A 19,289-nucleotide genomic window follows, 5' to 3' on the forward strand; every position below is an offset into this window, starting at 1 on the left:
TGGTAGAAACAGAAAATAATTAAATCTCATCAAAGAAGGGAAAAAAAAAGATGTTGAAATCCTCCACTCTATTTTTATACTGCCCCAATACATATGAAACAATTGCTAAAGGTCATACGGAGTGACTGACAAAAGGGTGATGACATTTCCCGGTGGCATATGTCTCTCTGCTCATTACCAGGTATGTTGAAACGCACTATTCTTTTCATGCAGCTCCTCGAGAGGCACACGCACGCCTTACACGCTAATGACACTGATGCTAGGTGGCACTTGTATCTCGCAGCGCTGATGACTGTCATAGACTGGGGTTCTTTCGGCCCCTGCACAGCTACATCCCTTTTCTCAGCCTGCAGCAGTTCAGCTTTGTGATATCATCTTCAAACAGCCCCCGTGAGGTTCATTTCCAGAAGGCGGTCTTGCATCAAAGCAACAGCTTGGATAGGCTGCACTTCAAAACCAGCCAAACGCACTAAAGTTTACGAACTGGCGAATAAAAAAACGTAAACATGGCATCTGCCCTGTCATCCCGTAACAATGACTGCGACTGAGGCTTACTTTGCAAGGAGTTGGCAACCTTTTGCGATCATCCCCTACATCCATCCGCTGGGAATCTTGCACATCTGGTGCCAGGCAAAGGTCACTTACTTATGTCTTCTTGTTTCCAGAAGCATATGTTCTGCTGGCATGCTTGAGCCTCAGGTCTTGGCACCAGCGGGCATGGCTCGCTGTCAATATGCACAAAGCTGTTTATCTCAGAACTTATATGGGGGATACTTAAAATAGAATGCCATCCGTACCGGAAAACTCCAGCGACAGAACATATATACAGTATGTATATTTCATGTATCCAGTATAGCAGTCCTTTCAAGCGTGACTAGGTGTCAAGGACATTGGGGCTGCTGAAAAAGTGGCATATAAAATCTTTGCAAATCCATTGTGGTGTCTCTCTTATGCCCCCCTTTCTTTTCCAAAAACTGAAGTGGGTGCAGTGCTGTAAAAGTTTCATCATGATACTGGGTAATGCTAAATGAAATAAATGGGGGATTTATTAACATTAAAAATAAGCAAATTTCTTGAAATTTGTTTCAGGGCCGATTTGCACAAATCAGTTGTCAGATTCTATTCGGGCACGGATCTGAATCATAAGGGCTCCAATTGCCCCGCAGAATTGTGCATGACACTCTGGGGACTCCTTATCTCCAATACAGGATTAGTAATGTCAAAGTGATGGGTAAATGGGTGGTCATTCCCTGTGGGACCCAGAGGTCAGACCCCCAGTGATCAGTTATTTCTTATCCTACGGATAGGATATAACTTTGACACTTATATGCATACTGACTGTCAGTGTATGTAAGGTGTATTTTCCAATAATTTCTATTTACTAGTAGCCAAAAGACTACTAATCACCCTATTTTTCATATACCGACTAATTATTAAAACATCACTAAATAAAACAAGTTATGAATATAAGTAAGTTTAAAATGATCAGTTGTGGCACATCATTTCAGAGGTCTAGTTATTGATCGATACATTGTATCATTCACTGAGTTACTCCTGGAATGTACCACTATTGGGGTCCGGAAGCTGAGCTCTGCTACCGGCTTCCTTCCCTATACTGTATCGCTTGATAATGAGCTCCTCTTATGTGCTAATACTGAGCTAAAACAACTCAAACTTTGACCCCCCCCCCCCCCCCCCGACTTGTTTCGCCAGTCAGGCTGGCCAGTTAGACTGGCTTCCTCAGGGGATCGGGCAGGACCTCCACCATCCCCTGAGAACGCCAGCCTGACTGGCGAAACAAGCTCAGTGTTAGCAAATAAGATACTAAGTAGCGATATTGATCAATAACTAGACCTCTGAAATTATGTGCCACAACTGATCATTTTAAACTCACTTAAATTCATAACTTGTTTTATTTTGGACACAATAAAAATTATGTTTTAATAATTAGTCGGTATATGAAAAATAGGGTGATTAATAGTCTTTTGACTACTAGTAAACAGAAACTTTGAAACTTGGCACAAACCCTTTAAAGGGGTTCTCTGAGATTTTTTTTTACTGATGACCTATCCTATGGATAGGTCATCAGTATCTGATCGGGAAGTCAATGGGGATGAGCTGCAATATCAAGCACAGCCGCTATACAATGTACAGAGGGACCCCGATCCCCTGAAGACGCCAGGTAGCTGGCGAAACCATGTCGGGGGGCAGTGTATGAGGTGATTTTAAACATTAGGAGTACCCATGAGTGCCAATACATAGAAGGAACTAATAACTGCTAGGGATCATCTGGAGCTAGCGCGCAGCTACCAGACCTAGAAACAACATATGTTATATAGCACACAAAAGAAGGGGAACACCTGATATCATTTTTAAAACAAATTGTGGTTAGATAGAAATAATAAAATAAATTAAGTATTAAAAGTTAAGTTTTAGTAGTAGGAAATACACATGGCAAGATGAGGCAATCAGTAGTCTATGACTAAATGTGAATAAGCTTATTCAAGCCTCTACATGTGTAGGGTACATATGTAAAGTAATTGGTGTTATTAAGGCACTTTTTATTTGAACTGAATTTATTCCGATCGATTTAAATCTGATGGCTGGTTTAAGTGAACTGGATCCAAAGCAAATTTTCGCGAAATTCGCTCATCTCCATTTATCGTGTTGCCATCACCATACACTGTAAAAAATATATTGTACAGTACACACCGCACAGTGCTAAAATGAAACTAACATAAAATGATCAATTAAGAGCTCCGTGCAAAAGGAATCTAATGTTACTATACAATGTCTATGTAACTGTAATTGGCTACAAAGATGGGGTGCTATTCTGCGCACGGTATATGCAGCATGTATCAACACCTCTCACTGGGCTTTAAAGGGAATCTGTCAGCGCATGCCAACGAGTGCAGATATCCAAGAGCTTCTGGCGGATCCACAGAATACGGATGCGGTTCGTGTGCATCCCGCAATCTTTGCAGAACCCACTGTAAAAGTGCCTATTCTTGCCTTCAAAACGGATAAGAATAGGACAGGTTTCATAATTTGCGAAACTGATGCAGGCAGCACAGAGACAACATCCGTTTTTTTTGCATACCCATAGCAATTAATGGGTCCGTGTGTGATCTGCAAAAAATGCGGCTTGCAGACGGACCAAAATACAGTCGGGTGCATGAGGCCTTACTCCTGAGCGAGGAACCTACATATTCATATGATTTTCACTGAGATCCAAATCCCTTGGCTGCTTACAGTTTGTCAGGCTGTCTGTAATTTACTGTGCTTTAATAAATTAATACAAGGGTCAAATGGGTTTTTACTTTCATAACCTGGATAAAGGAGAGCCAGCCAAGTGACCAAGGCTGCCCAATCCATATTTCTATAAATTTAGTGGAATCGTTCTGCAGTTCAGAGAGATTGTTATACGTGACCTCCTGTGACACATCATGATTAGCGGGATCTGGCTTTCCTCTTGTATTCGCATACAGCGCAGAAGACCATCCCTCTCGCTGACTTTAAGATGAATGCGTTCTTGTACAATTTCTCTCAGCTTCAAAGGCTCCGTCTCTTGTATAATTGCTGTTTACTGTGTCAGTGTAAACAAGAGACACACAAAAAATGAAAATTCCTAGAACGGGAGTTTTTTCATTTCGAGAAGTGTGCATTTCTCAGGGTGACGGCACGTACAGGGAGACGAAAGTACCGGAAAATAAAGCGGCGCAGCAAGAGGGAGGAATAATCTTTTTTTTATTACAGGTCCTATAACTCTGCGTCCAACATGCAATGAGATAAAGTGAACTATGTATAGGGCAGTAATTCATCTTTTATATCAGGAGCAGATTCACACTGCTTTGTCCCTAGTTCCTGGCAGCTAATTTACAGACCTGCTTATACTTAAGGATGAACTTTTGAACAAGATTATGATCTTTCTTCTATCTCATAGATTTGGTAGTATTTCCGCGCGTTTTCATTACCAGCTTCTCAGTGATACAGGGATTTATGGATGGATGTATAATACAATGTGTGCAAGAAACTAGATGGATTTTTTTTTTATAGTCCCCATCCTCCAATATCTATGTTTTGAGTCCGGTGTTTTATAGATAAAAATTCACCTTTTCTTAATGTCAGGCCATTTTTTATTATCTGGTGCTCTATAGTAAAACTTATATTATGGCATGATTGTAATAGATCTTTATATAAGGAGTATTCTGGGAGTTCAATATTGAGGGCCCATCCTCAGTATAAGGCCTCATGCACACGACTGTTGTGTGCATCCGTGTCCGTTGTTCCTTTTTCCGTGATTTTCTACGGACCCATTGACTTTCAATGGGTCCGTTGAAAACTCGGAAAATGCACCGTTTTTCATCTGCATCCGTGATCCGTGTTTCCTGTCAGTCAAAAAAATATGACCTGTCCTATTTTTTTGACGGACAACGGTTCACGGACCCATTCAAGTCAATGGGTCCGTGAAAAAACACGGATGCACACAAGATTGTCATCCGTGTCCGTGATCCGTAGGATACTTTCACACAGACGGATCCGCAGATCCGTCTGCATAAAAGCTTTTTAAGATCTGACAGTATATTCTAACACAGAGGCGTTCCCATAGTGATGGGGACACTTCAAGTTAGAATATACTAAGAACTGTGTACATGACTGCCCCCTGCTGCCTGGCAGCACCCGATCTCTTACAGGGGACTGTGATCTGCACAATTAACCCCTCAGGTGCCGCACCTGAGGGGTTAATTGTGCGGATCATAGCCCCCTGTAAGAGATCAGGTGCTACCAGGCAGGAGGGGGCAGACCCCCCTCCATCCCCAGTTTTAAATTCATTGGTGGCCAGTGCGGCCCCCCTCCCTCCCTCCACTGTATTAAATTCATTGGTGGCCAGTGCGGCCCCCCCCTCCCCTGTATTACATTCATTGGTGGCCAGTGCGGCCCCCCTCCCTCCCTCCACTGTATTACATTCATTGGTGGCCAGTGCGGCCCCCCCTCCCTCCCCTGTATTACATTCATTGGTGGCCAGTGCGGCCCCCCCCCTCTCGCCCCCTCCTAATTAAAATCCCCCCATCATTGGTGGCAGCGGAGAGTTCCGATCGGAGTCCCAGTTTAATCGCTGAGACTCCGATCGGTAACCATGGCAACCAGTACGCTACTGCAGTCCTGGCTGCCATGGTTACTTATCAATTTTAGAAGCATTATACTTACCTGCGCTGTCTGTGACCGGCCGGGCGCTCCTCCTACTGGTAAGTGAAAGGTCTGTGCTATAAGCAATGCGCCGCACAGACCTGTCACTTACCAGTTGGAGGAGCGCCCGGCCGGCCACAGACAGCGAAGGTAAGTATAATGCTTATAAAAGTGCGGCACCTGAGGGGTTAATTGTGCGGATCACAGCCCCCTGTAAGAGATCGGGTGCTGCCAGGCAGCAGGGGGCAGTCATGTACACAGTTCTTAGTATATTCTAACTTGAAGCGTCCCCATCACTATGGGAACGCCTCTGTGTTAGAATATACTGTCGGATCTGAGTTTTCACGATATAACTCAAATCCGATGGTATATTTTAACATAGAGGCGTTCCCATGGTGATGGGGACGCTTCAAGTTAAAATATACCATCGGATTGGAGAAAACTTCGATCCGATGGTAGAATAGGGACTCCTGACTTTACATTGAAAGTCAATGGGGGACGGATCCGGTTGCAATTGCACAATATTGTGTCAACGTCAAACGGATCCGTCCCCATTGACTTGCATTGTAAGTCAGGACAGATCCTTTATGGCTCTGCATGGCCAGGCGGACACCAAAACGACTTTTTCCTTCATGTCCGTGGATCCTCCAAAAATCAAGGAAGACCGAGGAAGAAAAAACGGACACGTATAACGGAACTACGGAACCCGTTTTTGCGGACCGCAAAAGAAAACAGTCGTGTGCATGAGGCCTAAGTCATCAATAGGCATGAGTGATCCCGTGGAGGTTCGGGTTTGTCGGGTTCCGCCGAACTTCAGGTCAAAGTTCGGCTTCGGGCCCGAACTTGACCCCGAACTAGAACCCCTTGAAGTCAACGGGGACCCAAACTTCATTTTATTATTTTCTGTTAAACCATGGTTATATTGGAAAATAATATAATTCTTAAGACAGAATGCAAAACAATGTGGCCATTTAGGGGTTAAAAAACATCAAAAAAACAACTCACCTCATCCACTTGATCGCGCTGCAGCAGCTTCTTCTATCCTCACTGAACAGGACCTGCGCTGTGCGCGATGACATCACTGCTCTCTCCCATGTGGTGATGTCATCACGCATATGGCAGGTCCTGTTCAGTGAGGATAGAAGAATCTGCTGCAGTGCAATCAAGTGGATGAGGCGAGGTTTTTTTAACCCCTAAATGGCCATATTGTTTTGCATTCTATCTTTAGAATGCTATTGTTTTCCAATATAATCATGTTATAACGGAAAATAATAAAATCACCTGAACACCAAACCTGAACCCGGACTTCAGTGAAAAAGTCTGGGTCCGGGTATCCGAACTTGTAAAGTTCGATATGAACCCGAAATTTGCAGTTATTTCCATTCAAGTGAATGGACCTGGATTGCAATACCAAGCACAGCTGCTATGCAATTTATGGAGCTGTGCTTGGTATGCTGTGAGGAGTCTGTGGCGCTCACTGAAGTGCCACAGCCTCTTCAAACAGCTAATTGGAAGGGGTGGCAGGAGTTAGTCCACCACCGATCAGACAATGATGAGATACCCTAAGAATAGGCCATCAATACTGAACGCCTAGAAAATCCCTTTATGAGTTTGCATCTTATGCTGTGTTTAACTGATTTGTTTGCAAAGATATTTATTCTTACCGGCTATGTCAAAATGTCTCCTTCTATACATAGGCTTTGTCTCTGAATACCTCAGTAATACCTAAAACTGTCCACAGTATTCACACAAGCAGCTACCATGCTTGCTGGTGGGTTCAAGGTAGGAGCCTATTTTTACTTCATGTACACATTAAAAATGGACTGAATCAGTGCAGACAGGATAACACATGAGTGAAGATATATTACAATTTACAAAGATGCAAGATTTTACATTTCTTGAATATAAAATAGATAGCTAAGTCAATAATGTTTCCTAGGAACACACTGTCAATAAAGTGCAGTGATTTACCACCCCAGAATAGGCTAGATAAGGATTGTCTTGGAAACGGAAGATTCTCTCTGCTGATTCCAGGATTCTTCTCCACTATCCTTATACAATATTTTACATCTGTCTGATCTAGGTTTCTAGTATACGCCCCAATTTTATAGAAATCCTATAATAGAAACCCCGATCCTGGAGCTACAAAATGTTGCATTAGAATGTTGAGGAGAATTGTGGAATTAGGCTACTTTCACACTAGCATTTTTCTTTTCAGGTGTTGAATTCCGTCACAGGAGCTCAATACCGGAAAAGAACTGATCAGTTTCATCCCCATGCATTCTGAATGGAGAGAAATCCGTTCAGGATGCATCAGGATGTCTTCAGTTCAGTCACCGAACGGCGTTTTGAACGGAGGAAATTATCTCCGTCCAAAATTCCGGATCAGTTGCCGGAATGCTGGATCTGGCATTCATTTACATTGAAATGTATTAGTGCCGGATCCGGCATTAAAATACCGCAATGCCAGATCCGTCCTTCCGATTTGCGCATGCGCAGACCGGTAAAAATGTGAAAAAAATTGAAACGGATCCGTTTGTCCGTATGAAAAACGGAGAGACTGATACGTTCTTGCAATGCATTTGTGAGACGGATCCGCATCCAACGCAGATTGCCTGATCCGGCAGGCAGTTCCGGCGACGTAAGTGTGAAGTAAGTGTGAAAGTAGCCTTAGCCGGTGATAAAACCTTGTCTATTGAACTGCCTCTTTCTTCCTGTTCTAGGGTGTTGAGTCCTTCCAACTGGACAAACTGTTGCACTTTATAGACCATGTGTAGCTACACAATATTATTGACTATATTCCTACAGAGAACTGCTAATAAACCTTTAAAATTAATTTTGCCATTTGTATAAATATAAAACCTACATAGACACTCGTAACCTTGTACGTATATTCCATATTTACTTATCTGGAGTTGAATTTCGAGGCTGCATGCACGATTCTACTGGTTGCTTATGAAATCAGTCAGTGAGGTGTTGACGGACACGGCACTGATAGTTTGAGTAAGCTTTTATAATGCAATGCTCTCTGCTTCAGTGAATTCTGGGATACAGCCAACAGTGAATGCAAGGAGATTTCTTCTTGGAAGACTGCAGAATTTAGAATGCAAATCTGGGGTTTAAAATGTAACTGAAGCAACCCTCAATGCTCCCCTTTCAAGGGGCATTTGGTTTAGCGCATGTTCAGACATGACTTGGCGTCTATCTTTTCCTCACTGGTGGTTTAGTAATCTATACTTTATAAGCTATTTGTCCTCACTGTAAGGGTCCATTCACACGTCCGTAAGTGTTTTGCGGATCCGCAAATTGCAGATTCGCAAAACACGGACACCTGCAATGTGCGATCCGCAATTTGCGGATCCGCACATCACAGACACTATAATAGAAAATGCCTTTTCTGGTCCGCAATTGCGGACAAGAATAGGACATGTTCTATTTTTTCCAGGAACGAAATTGCGGATCCCGAAAAAACGGATCCCGAAAAAACGGATCCCGAAAAAACGGATGCGGATCCCGAAAAAATGGATGCGGATCCAGGAAATGTGGATTTGCATCCGTTCCAGCCCCATTGAAAATGAATGGGTCCGCAAATTGCGTAACGAATGCGGACCTAAATTACGGACGTGTGAATGGACCCTAAGGCCTCATGCACACGACCGTTGTGTGCATCCGCGTCCGTTCCGTCATTTTTCACAGTTTAGCGGAGGTCCCATTCATTTCTATGGAGCTTTGAAAAAAAACTGATAGTCCTCTGTTTTTTCTCCGCATCCGTGATCCGTGATTACAGTCCGTAAAAATTTTTTAACCTGCCCTATTCTTGTCAGTGGAAAACGGAGGACGGACCCATTCAAGTCAATGGGTCCGTCAAAAAAAACGGATGCACAACTGGTATGTCATCCGTGTCCGCGTCCGTTTTTTTCTACAAGACCTTTAATAAAATTACACTTTTGCAACAGCTGGAGGGTCGCAGGTTGAGCATCCCTGGCCTATGTGCCGTTCAATGGGGCTGACCTGCAATACCAAGTACAGCCGCTATCCAATGTACCGTGCTGTGCTTGGTAAGCTGCAAAGAGCCCCCTCAAACAGATATTTGGCGGGGTCCCGGGAGGAGGACCCCCTGTCGATCTCCTGAGGATAGGTCATGAATATCTAAGGTCTCTCTACTGGGCTTGCTGCACTAAGTGGGCTTCTGAATAAGTGGAACCAGAGTTTAAGACAAGGAGCAATAAACTAAGGTTTGCTAGATTTTTCCTGTGTATTGTTGGCTTGATTCAAGCTAGTTCTCCAACTGCCTCAGACAGGGTCTAAATCTTACCTCATATTTACTGTTTTACTTCTTTACTGTTCATCCCCATCTAAACATGTGCTCCATGGACAATGCTACCAAGTGTGTGTCCTGTGCAATGTATGCATGCCTTGAAGAGCCATTCGAGGGTGAATACATTTGCACTAGATGCAGTCATGTTGCATATTTGGAAGCCCAGATCTTGGATCTAAATAAGCAGCTTGAAATACTTAGGGGCATTGCAACCTTCAGAGAGGCTTAGACCTCACTGTGCAGGCACTGACTGGGGTCAATGAAATGGAGGTGGGAGTAGGAGGGCAAGATCAGGACAATCAGGTCAGCAGTTGGGTTAATGTAGGAAGAAGGGGTAGAGGGAAAAGTGCCAGGGAGGCTAGTCCTGAGCAGGAACGCCCTAGTAAATATGCCTGTTTGGCTGATATTACTGATGAAAGCCCAGGGCCAGCAACACTGCAGCAGGACGCTTCTCCTAGCAACCAGGAGGATGCCCTCTGCAGGAAGGATGGGAAAAGATGTGCAGCAAAGGTCAGACAGATGCTGGTGGTAGGGGACTCTATTATTAGGAGGACAGACATAGTCATCTGTTGCCGAGACCGTGAATGCCGAACAGTGTGTTGACTTCTGGGTGCTTGGGTTCGGCATATTGCGGATCGGATTGACAGATTGCTGGGTGGGGCTGGGGAAGACCCGGCGGTCATGGTACACATTGGCACCAATGACAAAGTCAGGGGGAGATGGAAGGTCCTTAAAAATGATTTTAGGGAACTAGGAGAGAAGCTCAAGTCCAGGACCTCCAAGGTAGTGTTTTCAGAAATACTACCAGTGCCACGAGCGTCACCAGAGAGACAACGGGAGCTTAGGAAGTTAAAAAAGTGGTTCAGATGCTGGTGCAGGAAGGTAAGGTGTTCATGGAGAACTAGGCCGACTTCTCGGTCAGTTACAGGCTCTACAGTAGGGATGGGCTGCACCTTAAAGGGGTATTCTCATCTTAATGATCACTGTTAAATCTGTTAATGATTTGACAGTGATCATTTTTCTAAATACATTTTATTACCCAATTTCCACCCTTTTTTAGAAAATAAGTCCTCTCTTACCTGATGTTGTCTTTGGTCTCCCCTGGTTACGGCCACCTCTCCTGTCGAATCCCGCCGTGCCGCGGTTGCGCAGAAGACTGAAGATTCTCTCCTGGCTGGGCCGCGCAATGTCCTGAACGCGCACGCCACCGTGCATGCGCCATGATGACTTCTTTCTGGCCAGTATAGTACAGAGCCGCGAACGCGCACGCCGGCTCTGTACTATACAGGCCAGGAATAAGTCACCATGGCGCGTGCGCGTTCAGTACATTGCGCGGCCCGGCCGGGAGAAGAATCCAGGAAGTGAACGTCACGCTCAAGGAAGGTAAGTATGAAAAGGGAAGATGAGAATACCCCTTTAATGGGGAGGGTGCAACTGCCCTGGGGGAAAAATTGTTTAGACGGCTGGAGGAGCTTTTAAACTAGGATCTGGGGGGGGGGAGGGTGGGGGGTCATAATAAGGGGGTAGATAGTGTAGATAGAGAGTGGGATATAGGAGGGGACAGTGGGGATTTATTGAGTACTGGGGTTAGTGAGGAAAGTAGGGAGAAGACTGGGCAGAACTATACACAGACGAAAAATAGAACTGCTGGTAACAAGAACCTGTTACATACAAACATCAACCAAGGTAACCCAAAAATCCCATATATTCACTTTACAGGTAATAGTAATTTAAAATGTATTTTCACAAATGCCAGAAGTCTAGCTAGCAAAATGGGGGAGCTTGGAGGCTTTGGTACTAGAAGAACACAGATGTAGTTGGTGTGGCTGAGACTTGGTTGGACTCTTCACATGACTGGGCTGTAAATATTGAGGGCTTTACACTATTTAGAAAATACAGGGTCAATAGAAAAGGAGGTGGCGTGTGCCTGTATGTGAGGAGTGATCTGAAGACAAGTGAGAAAGAGGCAATTGTGGGTGCAGATGGTGAGGATTAGTGTTGATCATGAATATTCGAATTTTAAATTTTTATCGCGAATATAGGTACTTTGAAAATTCGCGAATATTTTGAATATAGTTATATATATTCGTAATTTCGAATATTCGAATTTATTTTTCGATTTTTCTTTTTCCGAATTTTTTTTTTCCGATTTTTTTTTTATATATTTTTTATTTTTATCAGTACACATGATCCCTCACTGCTTCTAGCTTGTGGGCCAATAAGAAGGCTGCAATATACTTTACTTTGGGAGTAGTAGTGTTTGCGAATTTTGCTCTATATTCGGGTTTTTTTTATATTCGCTATATTGCTATATATTCTTGTTTTAGAATATTACGAATATTCAAAAAAACTAAGTTATAGCAATATAGAGAATATTCGAAAAAAATCGAATATAGAGCAATTGAGCTAATATAGTGCTATAATCTTCTTTGTCTAATAGTTGTAAGTTGAAAAATTCTCAATAAAAAATTCGAATCCGAAAATTTGCATATTACACAATCATTACCTTTCCGATTTGTCGAGTAAAAACAAAAATCGCAAATTTTCGAATTTGCTAATTTTCGACGAATATTCGCGAAATATCGTGAATTCGAATATGACCCCTGCCGCTCATCACTAGTGAGGATATGGAAACCTTATGGGTGGAAGTTCAAAGGGATATAAACACTGAAAAAATAATACTTAGTTTAATCTATAGACCCCCTAACATCACAGAGGAGATAGAAACGCAGCTGTATAACCAAATAGAGCGGGCGGCACAGGCTGGTACAGTGGTCATAATGGGAGATTTTAACTTCCCAGATATTGACTGGGGTCATGGTTCTGCCTCATCTGCAAAGGGGAGAAAATTCCTCAACTTGCTGCAGGACCACTTTATGGGCCAGTTTATAGAAGCTCCCACTAGGGGCGATGCTCTGTTGGATCTGGTAATTTCTAATGATGCATAACTTGTTGGTAATGGTACTGTACGAGAAACACTAGGTAATAGTGACCACAATATAATTATATTCCCCCTAAACTATAAGAAGCAAACTCTGTCAGGCAGAGCAAAGACACAGAATTTTAAAAAGGCTAATTTCTCTTAGTTGAGGGCAGCATTTCAGAGCATAGACTGGGAGCAGCTACTGCCGCAAAATAATACAGAGGATAAATGGGAGAGCTTCAAATCCACATTGAGTAATTGCACAAAAAAAATATTCATTTAGGTAACAAGTATAAATGGCTAAAATTAAACCCCCCATGGCTTACAGCTACTGTAAAAAGGACAATAAAAGACAAAAAAGGGCATTTAAAAAATACAAATCTGAGGGGTCAGCTGTAGGGTTTGAAGTTTACAAAAGGCCTAATAAAATCTGTAAAAAGGAGATAAAATTAGCAAAACTACAAAACGAACAGCAGGTGGCAAAAGGGAGCAAAACAAATCCCCAATTTTTTTTAAAGGGGTTCTAGAGTTTGTTTTAACTGATGCTCTATCCTCTAGATAGATCATCAGCATTTGATCAGCAGGGGTCCGACACCCGGGACCCCCGCCGATCAGCTGTTTGAGAAGGCAGCGGCGCCCCAGCCACGGCCTTCTCACTGTTTACCGCTGGCCCAGTGACGTCACGACTAGTATCAACTTGCCTGGGCGGGGCTAAGCTCCATTTCATGCTGGAGAGTCGCTGCCTTCTCAAACAGCTAATCGGCGGGGGTCCCAGGTGTCGGACCCCTTCTGATCAAATGCTGATGATCTATCCAGAGGATAGATCATCAGTTAAAACAAATTGCAGAACCCTTTTAACTATATAAATGCTAAAAAACAACACACAAAAGCATACAATGTCAATCAGCTGCTGCTAAGGCCACCAGGATATTGTCATGCATTAAACGAGGCATGGACTCGCGGGGTAGAGATGTAATATTACCACTTTACAAAGCGCTGGTGCTTCCTCATCTGGAATACGCAGTCCAGTTCTGGGCACCAGTCCATAGAAAGGATGCACTGCAGCTGGAAAAAGTACAGAGGAGAGCGACTAAGCTGATAAGGGGCATGGAGGGTCTTAGTTATGAAGGAAGATTAAAAGAATTGAATTTATTTAGTCTTGAGAAGAGACGTCTAAGGGGGGAAATGATTAACCTGTACAAGTATATAAATGGGCCTTACAAAATGCATTCTGAATGGAAAAGGATCAGCTCAGAATGCATTCTGCTTTGGAGGCAGACACCAGAACAGTGTTTTAGTGTCCGTCTGACGAAACGGAGCCAAACGGATCCGTTCTGACACACAATGTAAGTCAATGGGGACGGATCCGTTTTCCTTGACACAATCTGGCACAATAGAAAACGGATCCGTCCTCCATTGACTTTCTTGGTCTTGGCTATAAAACGGATCCGTTCTGAACGGATGCAGACGTTTGTATTATCTGAACGGATCCGTCTTTGCAGACCCATGACGGATCCGCACCAAACGCGAGTGTGAAAGTAGCCTTAGATGAATACTTAGGCTACTTTCACACCTGCGTTAGGTGCGGATCCGTCTGGTATCTGCACAGACGGATCTGCACCTATAATGCAAACGCTTAGATCCGTTCAGAACGGATCTGTTTGCATTACCATGATAATGCAAACGGATCCGTTTTGACTTTACATTGAAAGTCAATGGGGGACGGATCCGTTTGAAAATTGAGCCATATAGTGTCAACTGCAAACGGATCCGTCCCCATTGACTTACATTGTAAGTCTGGACGGATCCGTTTGCCTCCGCACGGCCAGGCGGACACCCGAACGCTGCAAGCTGCGTTCAGGGGTCCGCCTGCTGAGCGGAGCGGAGGACAAACGGAGCCAGACTGATGCATTCTGAGCGGATCCGCATCCACTCAGAATGCATTAGGGCTGGACGGATCCGTTCGGGGCCGCTTGTGAGCCCCTTCAAACGGATCTCACAAGCGGAGCCCCGAACGCTAGTGTGAAAGTAGCCTTAAAAGTAAACAACATTAATGCTTATGAAAACGTGTAGAAATCTGAGTCTCACTTCCTACTGGGATTCCGGTCCCCACCTATCCCTTGGTTGAACTTGATGGACCTATGTCTTTTTTTCAACCGTATTAACTATGTAACTATGTAAATTCCAGAGAGCCCTTTTAATTTTAAAGAGATTTCCAGTGTCTTCAAATGTTTTGCTCAAAAGCCTGTGATTAGTAAGGTATTACTCATCTTGTTATTTTCCACCATTCTGAGGTTTTGCAACTGTTCAACACATTTACACTTAGCTTTTCTATTATGTGCACTTTAAAACATTACCATTTGTAATTTCTAGGAATCCAAAGAAGTGATGATGTGGATGGGCCTCATTTTTCCAATTCCTTATGAGCTTTGACTCATATCACTGTAGAAATCTATGTAAATAAAATTGCATAGGATACTAACAATACAAAAATACTGAACAACTTCTTTCCAAGTTCTTCGTGTCCTGATTTTAGCAGGACCTATATATTCTATATAAAACATGTACTATGTCAGTGCCAAACATCGAACCAAAGAAAACACCACTGAGAATAGTAATAGCACAGCCAGGATGAAGCATCGATATTGCCAATCAATTCACGTCACCTATAACAAATTGGCACAATACGTCTCAGCCGTTAGAAAATCTAGTTTTGTGTAACAGGTTCATTCCTTATAAGAATTGTGGGTTTTAACCATCAGTTATTAATGGGAACATACTTCATTCCATAATTTATTCCATCATTGTTATAGCTATACTTGGAAAATCTGTAAAACAACTAAGGTCGCCAACGATGTCCAGTTATGCCGCAGTATAAGCAAAGGAGATAGAGTTTAAGAAAACTGGATGGCAACCCTAAGGCCCCTTTCACACGGGCGAGTTTTCCGCGCGGGTGCAATGCGTGAGGTGAACGCATTGCACCCGCACTGAATACCGACCCATTCATTTCTATGGGGCTGTTCACATGAGCGGTGATTTTCATGCATCACTTGTGCGTTGCGTGAAAATCGCAGCATGCTCTATAACAACGCAGGCCCCATAGAAGTGAATGGGGTTGCGTGAAAATCGCAAGCATCCGCAAGCAAGTGCGGATGCGGTGCGATTTTCACGCACGGTTGTTAGGAGACGATCGGGATGGAGACCCGATCATTATTATTTTCCCTTATAACATGGTTATAAGAGAAAATAATAGCATTCGGAATATAGAATGCATAGTAAAATAGCGCTGGAGGGGTTAAAAAAAATAATAATAATTCAACTCACCTTAATCCACTTGTTCGCGCAGCCCGGCATCTCTTCTTCTGTCTTCATCTGTGCTGTGAGGCATAGGACCTTTGATGACGTCACTCCGGTCATCACATGATCCATCACCTGATTCATCACCATGGTAAAAGATCATGTGATGGATCATGTGATGACCGGAGTGACGTCACCACAGGTCCTGTTGCTGCACAGCACAGATGAAGACAGAAGAAGGAGATGCCAGCTTCGCGATCAAGTGGATTAAGGTGAGTTAAATTATTTTTTTAGTTTTTTTAACCCCTCCAGCGCTGTTTTACTATGCATTCTGTATTCAGAATGCTATTATTTTCCCTTATAACCATGTTCTAAGGGAAAATAATACAATCTACAGAACACCGATCCTGAGCCCGAACTTCTGTGAAGAAGTTCGGGTTTGGGTACCAAACATGCGCGATTTTTCTCACGCGAGTGCAAAACGCATTACAATGTTTTGCATTCGCGCGGAAAAATCGTGGGTGTTCCCGCAACGCACCCGCACATTTTCCCGCAACGCCCGTGTGAACCCAGCCTAAGGGAGCTGACGTGACAGTAATAGGCTCCATGCACACAGTGTTTAAGCCTTCCATTTATGTGTATGAAGGCCTGTGCTGGATGCCATACAGTAGAGTCTATCACCCAAAGGGTGAAAAAAAAAAAAGTATACCAAATGGTACAAGAATTTTAGAAAGCCCTCTGTATAGAGAAGTCCAGTCTGGCAGAGCTCTTCCCAGCGTATAGATTAAATTTAGTGCTTAATCGCTGTCTGTATGTACAGATACTTTGCTTTTGATGTCAAAGTATTTCTCCTATGATTTATAGGGTTGTGAAAATAGGCGTGGAATCATTAACCCCTTAAAGACCAGGCCATTTTTTGTCTTTGCGTTTTCGTTTTTGTTCCCTGAGTTTCTGTTGCCATAACATTTTTATTTTTCTGTTCATATAGCCATATCAGGGCTTATATTTTGCAGGATAAGTTGTACTTTCTAATGGAACCATTTTATATTGCATATAATGCCACAGGTATCTGAAAAAAAAAAAATTAAATGAGGTGAAATTGGAAAAGAAAAATATTATTCTGCCATAGTTTTCTACAATATGCATAATTATGACCCACCTACCTTTTTATAGTTATGTCAATGGAGCTGTGATGCTCTTTTTTTTTTTCCTTTCTTGGGCGGGGGGTGGCATATGTAATTTTTATTGATACCATTTTGGAGTGTGTATGACTTTTTGATAACTTTTATTCAAATTTTATGGGGAGGAGAAGAAAAAAAAGGTTATTCAGCCATTTTGATTATTTTTCCTGTTACGCTGTTAACTGTATGAGATAAATACGCTTATATTTCAATAGTTCGAGTATTTTAGAACATGGCAAGGTCAATGGTTTTTATTTTTTTTGTACATTTAGTTTTATTTTTAACTTGGGAAAGAGTGTGATTTTGATTTTTTATATATTTTTTTATACTTTTAAAACTTTATTTTTTTTCTTACACTTAATTTAAGTCCACATAGGGATTTAACATTGCAGCCTATGGGAGATTCAATTGGTTCCTATAGGAACTTCACTGTGGCAGGCTTTGGGGCCTTCAGAAGGCCTAAGGCCTCTACAGGAACCATAAAGCTCCCTCGATCTTGGCGTGGGAGAGCCATTCGGGCCACAGGAACACATCGCTCCTGGGGTTTCACCACTCAGATGCAATGGTTGCAATTGACCACGGCTTCTGAGGGATTAATTGTCTGTGTGGCACAGCAAGTCAATTGGCATTCATTACCTACATTTATATACAGCAGTTATCTTTAGTATGGGGCGAATGCTTGGTAAGACAACCATTTATCCCTCTACTCTTTTTTTTTTTGTCTGCAGCTCATCTCCACATGATTTACACAGGAAGATGTGCTGGTTAGTGATGAGCGGTATAGGCATTATTAGTTTTCGCGATATTTCGCTTATTTTTCGCATAATATCCGCAATAAATTCTAGAATTCGTGATCTCCAGTCATTATTTTCGCGATTGCGCAAATCGGCACTAATGATGCACATATTTTTTGTGCAATACATGCAACTTCACATTTTATCAGGTCTGAGTAGATATTACTGATTGGTACACTAAGTATTGTTGTGATGTCTGTAGCATGTATGTATGGAAGGCAGAACCTATCAGCTACACTATATCAGGATCTAACCTACACTGACTATCTCCCACTAACTATCTGTATTATATATATATAAGCTAACTAACTATCTAAAGTAATTGGATAAGGAATAGGATCCAGCTGAAAGCACAGAGCACATCAATAACACTGCTGTCTCTCTCAGAACTGCAAAAAACTGCAGAAAATGGCTGCTGGGGAGGTTCTTATATAGTAAGGGGTAGGGAACTTTCCTATTGGTTGCTAGGGATGTTGCTAAGCTCTGACAAAGATATTGCAGCCTTCTCATTGGCCCACAAGCAAGAAGGGAGGTTACTGAAGAAAGAAAATCTAGAATATTCACGATTACGAATATTTTGCACTATATTCTACATCTTCGCAAATTCTCAAAGTGCCCATATTCACGATAAAAATTTGTGATTAGAATATTCGCGATCAACACTAGTGCTGGTGACAAACAATCATTTATAATGCTGTATAAAAGATGCTGTCGCCTGACAAACAAGTTTTTGCCCATTTGTCAGGTGATCAACTGTGAGTTTACTAATAGCAATGATTGGGCAAACATAAGTGATGTTCATGAATGTTCTTTGCCGATCATTGGCCCATGTAAAAGGGCCTAAGAAGATGACTAGAATGATGGGTATTATCTGTGAAAACAAGTTCACTCCAAGACCCCCAGACTCTGCTAAAGATGGCACAAATAGGTTGTATTTTTTTTTTTTTACAACCATGATGGACAGCAAAGCCGTGTGCTTCAGCATAAGGTTGAAGGACCCAACTCCAGTTAGCCAATAAGGCTCTGCTAAAGACGGCACAAATAGGGTGTATATTTTTTTTACAGCCATGATGGACAGCAAAGGCATGTGCTTCAGCATAAGGGTGAAGGACCCAACTCCAGTTAACCAATAAGGCAACCAAACCCTACTGTTATTATGTTAAGAGTCTCTCCATAAGCCTTCTTGCTCTCATTTAGCAGTTTCAAACTTATCAGGTTCTACTGATAGCTTCAAAATGAATGTGTCAAGTAAAATTTTTATGTTAAACATATTTTTAAGAATTTGTTATGTTATTTTTCATTTTTCATGTCACTATATTTTTTTTAAAAAATCCTACGGGGGATTGGGCAATGTGCGATGGTATCCGGTTATCCAAATACAGTAACTCTGGTGGTCTGTTTCTCTGCCGGAACCGACCACCAGATTACCTTTAGCATTGATGTGAACCTACCCTTACTGATATGGACACCTGTAATATTACACTGGATGCTTTTTCCCTGGTACATTTCCCCATATGTCCTACAATGCACAGATCAGGTACATAGTTTAATAAAACACCCTATTACTTAAAGGGTAACTGTCATATTTT

General features: G+C 42.5%; 1 protein-coding gene across 9 annotated transcripts in view; it reads right to left on the bottom strand.

Annotated features, from left to right (window-relative positions):
- ADGRB2 (adhesion G protein-coupled receptor B2) overlaps positions 1-19,289 on the bottom strand; it is a 491,592-nt gene that overhangs the window by 405,102 nt on the left and 67,201 nt on the right. For 5 of the 9 annotated variants that reach the window (XM_040424552.1, XM_040424551.1, XM_040424550.1 and 2 more), the window contains exon 1: positions 198-292. The exons of the other annotated variants lie outside the window; for them this stretch is intronic. In XM_040424552.1, the coding sequence (XP_040280486.1) occupies positions 198-209 (12 nt within the window). In that variant the 5' untranslated portion in view covers positions 210-292. Of the gene's footprint in view, positions 1-197; positions 293-19,289 lie in introns of those variants that run through there. 9 annotated transcript variants of the gene reach the window in all.

The sequence above is a fragment of the Bufo bufo genome, chromosome 3, assembly GCF_905171765.1.
Source record: "Bufo bufo chromosome 3, aBufBuf1.1, whole genome shotgun sequence".
NCBI lineage: Eukaryota > Metazoa > Chordata > Amphibia > Anura > Bufonidae > Bufo > Bufo bufo.